We start from the raw sequence: 13,391 nt of genomic DNA, 5'->3' as shown, positions 1-13,391 counted from the left end.
ACTTTTTAAACTTATTTAACCGGTGGTTACACAAATGTAATTTCAAAAAACAGCAGTTACCTACATTTATGGTTTCAAAAAATACTTGACAGCTTACCTATTGTCTGTGTCAATAAACTTTCTTTTCCTGTTTTTCTCCTTCAGCTAGATTTCACAATGCATGTCCACCTTTATAGGCACATTCAACTTTTCATAATCATTATTACATGGCATTTTGGGGGGAGGGGAATGGGGTATTTCATGCTCCTGTCTGTCTGCATTTTTTCTCTGTCAGGTGGGGCAGGGTCAGGATTGGTGACTGATTTTCCTCTTCTTTCTCTGTCCCAACCTAACATACTTCTGCACTATTCACAGTTTTCTGTGTTTTTCTTGTCTTTGTGATAGACAGTTGCATTTCTCAGTTCTCTCAGTTGCACTTCTCTGCCCACCAACCTTCCTAAGTTCTCCGGGGCAGCTTGGATTAACATCTCCAGACCTTGCCCTTACCAAAACCTCAGTGGAAAACGAGTTTCGTGGAGGACCACAATCTTTTCTTTTAGTTCAAAAAGGATGGCAGCCACCAGCCAGGCAACATCTACCTCTGGAGGGATTGTACACTTATACACTACATTTTTTTCTTAATCAGAACCCCTTAAGTCAGGAGTTCTGAAATTACGGTTAATTCCCTGGACCCTACTAATCTCAATATTGCTATTGTGATCTATTTTGTTTCCTGTATAGTTATTCCCAGGTGTTGATCTGTCAATACCTGGAGATGCTGATGAGTGCAATAATTCAGCATTGTCCCCTGTTATATTAAAAATGCTATTAGCACTAATATTAGAACCTACATTAGAAGAATGTGCCAAATTTACCTGTCCATTTATTTTGCTTCTATTAGAAAATGCAATAACAGATCCCAAGTTTGGAGTCACTGAGTGAGAAAATGTAATCGACAACCTATTACAGCAAGTAATACTTATGGCTCTTAGGGAAATTATCTTTCAATATTTTAAAGAATAAAGCAGGTAAATTTCTAACCCTAAGTGAAAAAAAGTGGGGGGGGGGGGGACAAACCAAGTCATTTCACGTACTCTAGATTTCTTGGTTTCACTACATTTCTGAAAGTTATACCCATCACTTTTATCATTAACAATATTATTAAAACAATTAACTGCCTGTGATTGAAACTGAGTAAGACTTGTAGCAATCTTTCTCTCTCAATAATTATCCACTAGTTAATGGATGAACAATGGACAAATCTCTACTGAATCCAGAAAACTTTTTACCATCAATCATTAAGTGGATACTATATATATTTATGTCCCTCCATCCTGTTAAAACTGACAGAGAACCAGAATGTGAAATATCCTTGAAGCTAATTTTCCTGATGAAAAGGCCATTGCCTGTTTGGTTCCTTAATGTATGATGCATTATTAAAATTTGGCGCTGTCCTTTTTTCTGGTTATCATCATATATTGAGGTTGAGAACGATAAAAATTAAATAATATTAAGATATTATTTAATTTTTATTGTTTTCAATCTTTTAGTTGCTGTTTATATGCATAGATTTATTCCATGTTTTTTCCCTCATATGATTCCATTTATATTGCCTTTGCAGGTTTTATCACCTTTTGTATATATATATATATATATATATATATATATATATACATATATATATTTATGCTTTTGGGATTTATATGTTGAATGCCCTGGTGTTTTAATGTGTATCTATGTTCAATAATGTGATGATATGGGGATGTTACAAAGATGATTGTCTAACTAGGATGTTTGTTCATTATATCCTTTTGAATTTATATATATATTTATGTGTGTGTGTGTTTGTCCCCACCATCACCACCACCATTGCTTGTGTTTGTGTCTCTGTAACTTAGCTGCTCGGCAGAAGAAACTAATAGAATAAGCACCTGGCTTACAGGGAATAAGTCCAGGGGTTGATTGAAAGGGTGGTGTTCCAGCATGGCCACAAACAAATGACTGAAACAAGTAAAAGAATAAAAGAATACCAGAAGAATGTTCTGTACCACTAAACCAAGAAGGTTCTTTGAATATGTGTGATGTATTTTAAGGCTAAATAGTAATTGTGTTTTGGTTGGATAATATAGTTATAGGTTTTACACTTCGTTCCATATTCTGTAACTGTCACAATATAGAAACATTTCTCCTGGCACCAGCACACAATTTACAGATGCTTACATTTTTTATGTTTTCCATGAAGTGTTCATGGGTCCAGCTAGTTGATTATTATTACAAAAGCTTTTTCTGAGATGTGTTAAAACGCTTGGAAAATGTCAAAATACTATTTTTTGAAGATGTGCATCTCCTGCAAAACAGGGAATGTCTTTAAACAAAAATACTGCCACCATAGTCCAGACAATGTTAACAACAAATAAAATGAATGAACATAGGTTTAACAGGTAGAAAAGATTGGAAATCTCTCACAGCCTATGAAGCTCCAAGTTGCCATGTCTTCATAGTACAATGACCACTATCATCATCATTCTTCTTCTTCTTCTACAACTACAACTACTACTACTACTACTAATACTACTAATAACAACAACAACAACAACAACAATAACAATAACAATAACAATAACAATAATAATAATAATAATAATAATAATAATAATGATAATAATAATAATAATAATAATAATAATAATAATAATAATAATAATAATAGTTTTAAATTTTGGTAAAAGGCCAGCAATTTCGGGGGAAAGGTAAGTTGATTTCATCAACTCCAGTGTTCAACTGCAACTTATTTTATCAATCCCCAAAAGGATGAAAAACGAAGTCAACATTGACAGAATTTGGTCCCAGGACATGAAGACAGACGAAATGCCACCAAGCATTTTGCCCAATGTGCTAAAAGTTCAGACAGCTCACCTGATACCACTGCCACTACGGCAATGATGATAATGATAGCAACAGCAATGCTGATGACAACAGCAAGAAACTTCAAACAGATTCAAACCCAGAAATTTGGGGAGAGTGTTGTTTGTCAATTATATTGACCCCAATACTTGACTGTTACTTTATTTTATCAACCTTGGATGAATGGAAATTAAAATATTATTGGTATTCTGAACATAGAACAGAAAGATCTGGAACAGCTACTGCAAGACCATTTTTCAATGCTCTAACAATTATCTAAAAGCCTTTAAAAATAAAACTGAAAGTATATGAAGAGGATGTGGTAGAAATTTTGTAACACATAAGAACAGGTGCTGCATAAGGTAAACATAGAAAAGGAGAGAAGTAAGATTGGTGAGGTTAACAGAGATCTGTTTTAGGATTTAGTGGTTGTTTAGTGAAGAGAAATAGGGAGAAAATAGACTTAACAATATAAATGCAAAAATATAATATCAGAGAAGAAAATCTATGATAAAGCCATTCATTAAATCGAACACTGTTCAAAGTTTACTCCCAAAGTTAGCTTACCTCAGGCATGTTCATGTCATCCACAAAATAAATAAGTTGCTTATTGCCAATAGGTCCATAATTACGACCAGCTTTCTTCTCTAAAGGTTTTTCCAGGATATCCTGCAGCAACTGAGATGTTGTATAGAAATTAAAAGGTACATTGATAGTCATGTAGGCTTCTGGTAATGATATCAGTTTATCCTGCATGAGGACAGATTTACCACTTCCAGCTGTACCAACAAGCATCACAGGTCGTTTGGCAGTAATGAGAATATCCAAGAAGTATCGAATACATGTAGTTTCAGTTATTGGCACCAATGTAGACTAAAACAATAGAAATATTAAAATCTTCATTACCAAACTGAACACTTTTAAGATAAAATCAATCTTCTTCCATTTCTATATATAGTTGCTGATTTATGTATCTCAAAGGTTGAAGAGAGAGAAGTGTTCAAGTCAAGAAAAGAGATGGAGAAATGTGGAAGGGCAGTAAGAGAGAGAGAAGAACTTTCTTTTCCTTCCTTATGACATTCATTCTTTTGTTTCCTCATCACTCCCTCTTGCAAACACATACACAGCAACTTTTTAAGCTAAAACTAACTGGAAAAACTGAACTATCTCTATCTTTTAAATTCTGAGCAGATGATAATTTTTAATTGGGGTTATATTAAATAATTATAAAAATTAATGTTTAAATTCACCTCTAATTAATGTCACTCTCATGAACCTCAAAGATACAGCATTTGACTTTTTGAAAAATTACTACTTCATAACATTCAGGTTACTATTTTGACTGGTTGTTCTATGTGAGAAGATGACTTTATAGCCAGAATATCTTTGATACCATCTGACTCAAAAATACCTAACTTGTATATAAAAGGCTGCCATTTCGTAAAATTCAACTTTGCTGTCCCCATAAATAAATCACAGGGTCAAATTTTATCTGTTGCTGGGGTAACTTTTTGTTGCATGAATGAGAATTGGAAGGTAATGCATTTTTTCTTATGCTCCAGGAAAATGTGCAACATTGTTTATGAATAAGACAAAAGGTGACATAGTGCAGGAAAATGACAAGCCTACAAATAATACATGAATTGTTTCATGTTTTGTATAGCAAAACCATTTTATATATGTTTCTACTTGAGTAACACTGGATAAGCCAATGAGCAAGGTTCTACAGAGTATCATGACCTGTCAAAAATAGCAAAATCTATTTCAAAATATTCTACTGTATTATGATCCAAAGAGATACCACTCTGTGGTAGCTAAACATGACAGATATCATCCAAATCTTACACCAATCACAACTAGCACATATAAGGCAATGGAGGAAGACTTAACTATTATAATTTAACCTGATAAGAATAGCAGCTTAAACCACACACACAGTGGTAGTAAGATAAAGGCCTCTGAATGAAAAAGTATGTGAAAACTGTTGAAGGAAACAAAGCAAAGATGTTCAGCCAGATGTGTTATGTTAGCAGTATAAAAATCATAGTACAAATGGGTTGCGAAAAAACAACAACAAAAAAAAGCCCGAGTATAAGACTAGTACATATGCATATGGATTATGACAGATGGATAAAGGAACATTAGGAGATCCAATGAAAGATGAAAGAAAAGTGCAGAAGAGGAAGGTCAAGAAAGACATGGGCAGGAGTGGTGAAAACTAACTTCAGAATGTTGAATCTCACAAGAAACAAAACTATGTTAGAGAAGATCTATATAACTCTTGCAAGCATAGTGAAGTGAGCATACAAATGAATTAAAGGAAGTCATTATGATGTAACTAGACTTGACAGAAACCACTGCTTTATTTTATCTCCTTAAATTCATATTCTATACATATATATATATTCATGTGCCAATGAGGGAGACCTCCGTATGGTTGCTAGATATTGTAGAAATAGCAGTCAAATTATCTTCAAACTTCTTGCTGTATTACTTTGATACAATATTACAGTATTGTTAAATACTTCAGCCAGTGGGTTTATATTTTTCAGAGATTTAGTTATTTATCCTAGGAGGATCACAGCCACAACCTAGTGGTAGGATTAGAATTAGGTTTAGGTAAAAGAATATATGAATTGTTGGAACAAGTATTCTTAAAGATGGAAGCTTCTACATACAGATTACCACTCAGTCATAAACATTTTAGGAACAAATACTGAGATAGTGTAAGATATAACATCTTGCACATCAATGCAATAGTTTAACACAGTTTTAATTTAAAACGAAGTGAGTGGTAGATGAGCACCTTAAACTTACAACAACTCCACATACCATATGCTTTCAAATGCAACAATTAAAAATGTATAAAAGTGCTAAAGAACATAGTAACTAAACAGTTAATGTATTTAGTTAAAAGTGCAATATTATAAAAGGAATGTATTTAAGATGTTTAAATGAAAACTAATCATACCTTGAGAGGAATATCTGGATCAAACTCAAATGGATTCACTTTCTTAGACCAGTGCTCAAATTTTTTTGTCTCTGAATCAATGTAGTAATCAAACACAGTACCTTGACCAGGAAACTTTATTGATTTGAATTCTGTTATCCACCACTTTGAAAATTCATTCCTATAGTCCACAAGCTAAAATACAATATATATCATGATATTACTTTCTGGACAAAAACCCATCTTTATCATGATTATCTTATGATGAAAGTAATGATGTTAGTGAGAGATTATGATGTGAAGTTATGCCTTTCCTTTCCTATGAATTGTTTAAGAAAATGCAACATTTTAAATGTATCCTCTTGTATTTAAAAATAGTTAACCCTTTAGCATTTAAGCTGCCATATCAGGCACAAATGTTCTATCTGTTTTATGTTCAAATTGGCCAGATCCAGCCTTCTACACCTATCTTACAATGGTATTCTAAAACTAAACCGTTACATCATTGAAATCTGAAAGCTATGAGATAATACATGATTTCTTCAAATCAATGTGAATAAATAAGCATTATATTTGATAAAGTTATCTGAAAACAAAATAAATAAATAAAGGTTTTTAGAATTTTTTTTTAACACATTGTTTTATGCATACTTTTTAATTACTGTTATTAACTGCTATTAATTAGATTAAAATTAGATGAGGTCAGTCAAGCAAGGAAGCAGAAAATTTTACCTGGTCACGAAACATGGTACTTCCAAAAGCCCATATACATGCAAACACAAAATAATACTCATAGACTTCTTTGGTTGAATCTGGTGGTACATTTTCTGGTGTGATTAAGCATTCCAGTAAATAGCACAGCATTTGCACATGACTAAATTCTGTGATTGGAATAATTTTTTTAAAACGAATTCGCAAAATATCCAAGCAAGGAGGTATATATTTATCAAAAAGTATTGTCAAAATGGCTTTCTCTGATTGTATTTCTCTAGCATCAACCCAACTTTGAACATAGCTGAAAAATAAAAATGTAAATTAATTTTGTTTGAAATTTATAGAATGTCTAAATGTGAAACAAAGTTTGTTCTAAAATTCAGTAAATTATAATATATATATATATATATATATATATATATATAGAGAGAGAGAGAGAGAGAGAGAGAGAGAGATTTAATCAAAAGATTAAATGTGGTACTTAAAATGTTTGAGGCACCAGAATTTGGTAGGATAAAAACCAAAAACAAAATCAAGAGATTTGGTGAATAAAATTTGAAGCTAAGCAACAAAAATTTAATAGGTTATAGCAGTACGTACGTTTCGTACAAGCTCCATTTATTCATGTAGTGAGAACACCACAGAATGTACAATGAAAATGTACTCCTCAGCTGCAAAATGGAATTTCATTTTAGAAAGTCATTTTGAAGATGTTTGCAAAAAACAAGAGTAAGAGAAGAAAACATACCATCTCGACTATGCTGCTGTTTCACAGACAAGTGAATCAAACAAAAATTTAAAATCTAAAGGAGAGATAGTAGCAATTTCAAATTTAGAGGAAGGTAGGTTAAGTAGTGGTGGACAGCAGGTTAGGGGTAAATCAAGCATCAGGGAAGAAAGAAAAAAAAAAAAAGGAAATGGAAGGGCTATACCCTAAGGAGTGGTAAGGATTTGGAAAAAATTTAAGGTAAGGGAATTAAGGTCAAAGTATTAAAGAAATATATCTATTCTACAGTATAAATAGAATAATACAATGAAACACTAAATTACTAAGTTTAAAACTATAGGTAACAATAATAATTAGAACAAGATAAACATATCCAGTTAAAATAAGATATAAATTAATGTGGGGTAGTATTATTTATGAGTAAAACTATAATATTAATGGCCAAAATCCAAACAGAAAAAAAGGGGGGAAGAAGGAAGAGGAATAAAGGGAGAGGAATAAAGTTAGAAAAACAGGACTAAATTAAGAGAATTAAAGCTAAGGTTTTCAAAAAAGTGATAGATAGAAGAGACTCAGAATAACCTAGAGAAAATGTAGAAGTGTTGGCAACCTGAGCATGTGAGGACATAAATGAGGTTCCCAGAGGAACAAGAGAAATTGGTTTTGATTTTAAATTTTGTTCCTCGTTTGAAGGTAAATTCAGAGCCTTCAAGTAGGTAGGGGCAGGTACCACAATTAAAGCATGCACATTTTTTAACTGATGGGGGTGGAAGTGGTGTATGTAGTTTGGCATTGGTTAAGAGTTTTTTCAAAGATTTGTGTTGCCTTTTGCATTTAAGGACTTTGTGTGTATTGATGATATTGTTCATTTTCGGGTCTGTGGTGCATAAGGGGAGGTTTTGTTTAATTGTAGTGTATGCTTTGATGTTTTGGGGGTTGTGGGTGGAGATGTATGGAAGTATTTTGGGGTTGGGTGTGTTATTGTGTTGGTTGGTTTTTAGTGTGTTTTTGTCAAGTTCCTTGGCACGTTTTATTCCAAAATCTATGAGTTTGGAGAGATATTGGCGTTGTAATAGTGTTTTTTTGAGGTCTTGTAAGCGTATTTCTCGAGTGGTGGGTCAGAGACAATGGTGCAAATTCTTTTAGCTAAATTGAAGGGGATATTTATCTTGGTGTGTTTTGGGTGGCATGAGCTGAAAAGGAGGTATTGTTGTGAGTCTGTAGGTTTGTGGTAGATGTCGGTTGTGATTTGGTTATTAGGTGTTTTTATAATTAAGAGATCAAGAAAAGGGAGATGACGTTTGCTGAATTCCATAGTGAATTGAATGCTGGGATGTATGTTGTTAAGTATGGATTTGAATTCTAGAAGATTTTCATAAGATTCCTTCCATATGATGAAACAATCATCCAAGTATCTTTTCCAGTTATCCATTAAGTAGATGTGGAAAAGGTGTCCAAATTTCTGGCATGAGATTTCATATAGTGATAATTCAAAAAAACCCATTATGAGGTTCACAAGGACTGGTGCAGCTTTAGTACCCATCACGATACCACATTTTTGGCGAAAGTATGTGTCTGCCAACAGGAAGTAAATAGAAGGACTTGAAGCATTTAACGAAATAGAAGGGGATATAGCATTATACAACGTGAAAGACAATTGGAGATTTCTGCGGGACAACCTGTTGAAAGCCACCGACCAGATTTGTGGGTGGTGTAAGGTCCCCTCCCGACCCAGAGTAACGTGGTGGTGGAACAAGGAGGTAGACAGGGCTATTAGACAAAAGAAACAGGCTTGGAAGGACTGGAAGAACGGTGGTAGCAGGGAATTGTACCAATGTGCCAGAAGGGAGGCTAGGCAACAGGTTTATTTAGCCAGAGGGGAAGCAGATAAGAAAAGATTTGCCAATGTTCTGCGCCGTGAGGACCAAAGACTTGAGGTATTTCGTGTTGCAAGACAGTGTAGGAGAGAGAATAGTGATGTTGTAGGAGAGAAATGTGTTCGCATGGATGATGGTACGCTTGCACTAAATGAGGATGCAAAGAAAGAGGTCTGGAGATGCCACTACGATAGATTGCTTAATAAAGAGAATGAATGGGAGGAAGAGAGCCTGCCGTATGTCGACCCAATAGAGGGACCAGCTATCCGAGTTGATAGTACCAGGGTAGATAAAGCAATTAAGAGTATGAAGACCGGGAAAGCCCCCGGCCCATCAGGAATCACTGCAGAGATGCTCAAAATATCTGGCAGTGTTGGCTATAGCCTAGTCACCCGTATTACGAACCAGGTGATACACGAAGGAGTCATACCCAATGACTGGTGTAGCAGCACCATAGTCAACTGCTACAAAGGTAAAGGTGACGCTTTAGATACAAATAATTACAGAGGCATCAAGCTGTTAGATCAGGTTATGAAAGTTACAGAGAGGGTCATAGCCCAACTAATTAGGGAGCGAATCAATTTAGATGAGATGCAGTTTGGGTTCGTGCCAGGTAAAAGCACTACTGATGCCTTATTTCTAGTGAGACAGCTGCAGGAGAAATACCTAGCTAAGGATAAACCTCTGTACCTGGCTTTCGTTGACATGGAGAAAGCCTTTGACAGGGTCCCCCGATCCCTTATCTGGTGGTCAATGAGGAAACTTGGGATAGAAGAATGGTTAGTGAGAGATGTGCGAGCCATGTACAGAGATGCTGCCAGTAAGGTGAGGGTTGGAAATGAGTACAGCAATGAATTCCGGGTAGAGGTAGGGGTCCACCAAGGTTCCGTCCTCAGCCCCCTCTTATTTATCATAGTCTTCCAGGCAATCACAGAGGAGTTCAAGACAGGTTGCCCCTGGGAGCTCCTCTATGCTGATGACCTTGCCCTAATTACGGAGTCACTATCAGAACTAGAGGAGAAGTTTCAGGTGTGGAAGCAAGGTCTAGAATTGAAGGGCCTTAGAGTCAACCTAGCTAAAACCAAAATCCTAATAAGTAGGAAGGTAGATAAAACACAAACCCCTTCATGTAGATGGCCCTGCTCAGTATGTAGAAAAGGAGTAGGTAGTAACTCTATAAGATGTACCCGGTGCAAGCTATGGACACATAAGAGGTGCAGCAACATCAAAGGCAGGTTAACTAGCAAGTTAGTTTTTGTTTGTGGCAGATGTTCAGGTGCAATAAAGACTGTAAGCAAACAGGAAACAACTTCTATCTCATTCCAGGGTGAAAAACTAGAGGTAGTCGATAGCTTCCGCTATCTGGGCGACCAAGTTAGTAGTGGGGGTGGGTGTGCTGAAAGTGTAGCTGCTAGAATAAGAATAGCCTGGGCAAAGTTTAGAGAGCTCTTACCCCTGCTGGCGACAAAGGGACTCTCACTCAGAGTAAAAGGCAGACTGTATGACGCATGCGTATGAACAGCCATGCTACATGGCAGTGAAACATGGGCTGTAACTGCTGAGGACATACGTAAGCTCGCAAGGAATGAAGCCAGTATGCTCCGTTGGATGTGTAATGTCAATGTGAATACCCATCAGAGTGTAAGTATCTTGAGAGAAAAGCTGAACATTAGAAGCATCAGTTGTGGTGTGCAAGAGAGACGATTGCGCTGGTATGGACATGTGGTGAGAATGGATGAGGATAGCTGCGTGAAAAAGTGCCACACCCTAACAGTTGAGGGAACCCGTGGAAGAGGTAGGCCCAGGAAGACCTGGGCTGAGGTGGTGAGGCAAGACCTTCGTACATTGGGCCTCACCGAGGCGATGACTACTGACCGAGACCTTTGGAAATGTGCTGTGCGTGAGAAGACCCGCAAGCCAAGTAAGATCGTTGCCAGTGCCCCTGGACTGGCTCTTGTGCGGGTGGCACATGAGATGCACCATTTTGAGGGTGGCCATTGCCAGTACCGCCTGACTGCCTCCCGTAGGATTTTCGAGTGAGATCGTTGCCAGTGCCCCTGGACTGGCTTGTGCGGGTGGCACATAAAAGACACCATTTCGAGCGTGGCCGTTTTCGTGCGGGTGACACGTAAAAGCACCCACTACACTCTCTGAGTGGTTGGCGTTAGGAAGGGCATCCAGCTGTAGAAACTCTGCCAAATTAGATTGGAGCCTGGTGTAGCCATCCGGTTTCACCAGTTCTCAGTCAAATCGTCCAACCCATGGTAGCATGGAAAGCGGACGTTAAATTGATTAGCCCCCCCCTCCCCCAAAATTTCAGGTCTTGTGCCTATAGTAGAAAGGATTGTTGTTGTTGTTGTTGTTATTATTATTATTATTATTATTATTATTATTATTCCTTATACTATCATTAATATTCTTGGTAACCTTGTTTGTAGAATTACATTCAGAACAACTAATAATATGACTGCTTACTCCATTATTATTACAAGGTCCTCCAGATCTAGGCATAAAAGTAATTTTCTCCTTGTAATCAGCCCTATTGAGTGCCTCATTAGAGTACTGAGAATGTTGCCTAAAGATATTTTCATTGACTGATAGATAAGGAAGTCAAGTGGAGACCCTTTTACAAAAAAATTAATGTACTTCTAGAGTGATTGGAGTAATGTTATTCTTAAATATTATCATCCAGCTTGTGGCATGATAAGGTCCAAGGTGACGTTGGAGAAGTTAACTATATTAAGATTATTTTCTACAGTAATACCTAGTTCATAAATGTGAAAAAATTTTCATAATCTCTTATTAATTCTTTCAATAAACACTTTTAATGTTAGGAGTTATAAATAACACATCACTCTGGTACATACCATCTAAGAAATCAGAGAAACTATCCTGTAAGCAGCACAATAAATATATTGCGATGAGATTTGTGACTTGTACAGAGTCACCAAATCCCATCATAATACTGAAATTATTAGTCTGGTTTTTTTCTCATCCATGTCAATTTACTTGTTTATTTGTTTACTAAAAGGACAATAATAACAATATACAAACACATGTGACATATTATGTCATATCAGAATTATAAAAATGATATATAGTGACAGAAAATGGGATAATATCTTACAGCTGTTTCAGTTCAGAGGTGACATGCCTCATTCTATCATTATCACTCCAGTAGACTGAAGTAATTAATAGATGAAATAGAGGTACATGGATGATTATCTAGGCCTCTTCGGAGATTTTATAAAGTTCATAAGGTTAAGTTAAAAATATAAAAACCATAAAAATCCACATATATATGCATACTTTAACATATACATAAACATACATAAATAAACAAAAATACATATATGTACATTTAAATGTACATACACAAATGTCCATACATGCACACAAATGAATCAATTATTATTGTTATTATACATGAGGAGGACACATATATATACACACCCACACATACATACATACATGTATATATAAACATTTCCGTACAGACATATTCATATGTACATACGCATTAGTTATGTTTGGAATGGAGGACTGGTGCATTAGTTCGTATCGTTATAATTCTAACAAAAATGTCCAAACCTATATATACTTTTACATCAAAAACCTATGAGGTATGTACGTATTCGTTGTGTTTGTAATGGAGGAATTTATACAATTAGTTTGTAAGAATTCTAACAATAATATCCAAACTTTTATAAACCTGTGATGAGTTACTCTGTTATTGTTTTGTTTATTGTCCTTGTAGTAAACAAATAAACAAGTAAATTGACACAATACAATGTCTGCAAGTTGATGAATACCACTTATTAATCCCCTCCATTTTCTTATTGCTATATAAATTAATGGTAAAACAACTTTTTACCCGCACCTATTTATTGCACTTGGTAATGTAATTGCCATGCAATGAAAAAACACCACTGTAATAATAATTGGGTATTCTTCCAGCAGTATATTGGGTGGATATTACTCCTTAGTGGGTTGGATTCACAACCCCTAACTTTCTTGGAGATATATATATATATATATATATATATATATATAGTTCAAAAACACAATAACAAAAAAACAAAAAAACAACAAAGTGAGGACGTGATATGGATAGTATTATTGGACGCTCAGGAAAGGAAAGAGAGAGTGTATGACATTTCGGGCGTAGCCCTTCGTCGGAAAGATGGAAAGTTCGGAGAATGGAAGAACGGAGAAAGAGGAAAATGGTACCGATGCCCAT

The 13,391-nt window shown here is 35.5% G+C and overlaps 1 protein-coding gene across 1 annotated transcript in view; it reads right to left on the bottom strand.

Moving 5' to 3' along the window:
* Positions 1-13,391, bottom strand: part of LOC106876453 (dynein beta chain, ciliary) — an 855,334-nt gene that overhangs the window by 259,361 nt on the left and 582,582 nt on the right. The window contains exons 35-37 of the mRNA XM_089350837.1: positions 6,566-6,848; positions 5,855-6,028; positions 3,451-3,756 (exon numbers count right to left, since the gene is read on the bottom strand). Of these exons, the coding sequence (XP_089206963.1) occupies positions 3,451-3,756; positions 5,855-6,028; positions 6,566-6,848 (763 nt within the window). The remainder of the gene's footprint in view (positions 1-3,450; positions 3,757-5,854; positions 6,029-6,565; positions 6,849-13,391) is intronic.

The sequence above is a fragment of the Octopus bimaculoides genome, chromosome 1 (genome assembly GCF_046866305.1).
Source record: "Octopus bimaculoides isolate indiv1 chromosome 1, ASM4686630v1, whole genome shotgun sequence".
In the NCBI taxonomy this organism is placed as follows: Eukaryota; Metazoa; Mollusca; class Cephalopoda; order Octopoda; family Octopodidae; genus Octopus; species Octopus bimaculoides.
Note: the sequence above shows the minus strand (reverse complement) of the source record. Positions and strands in the feature narration are given on the sequence as shown.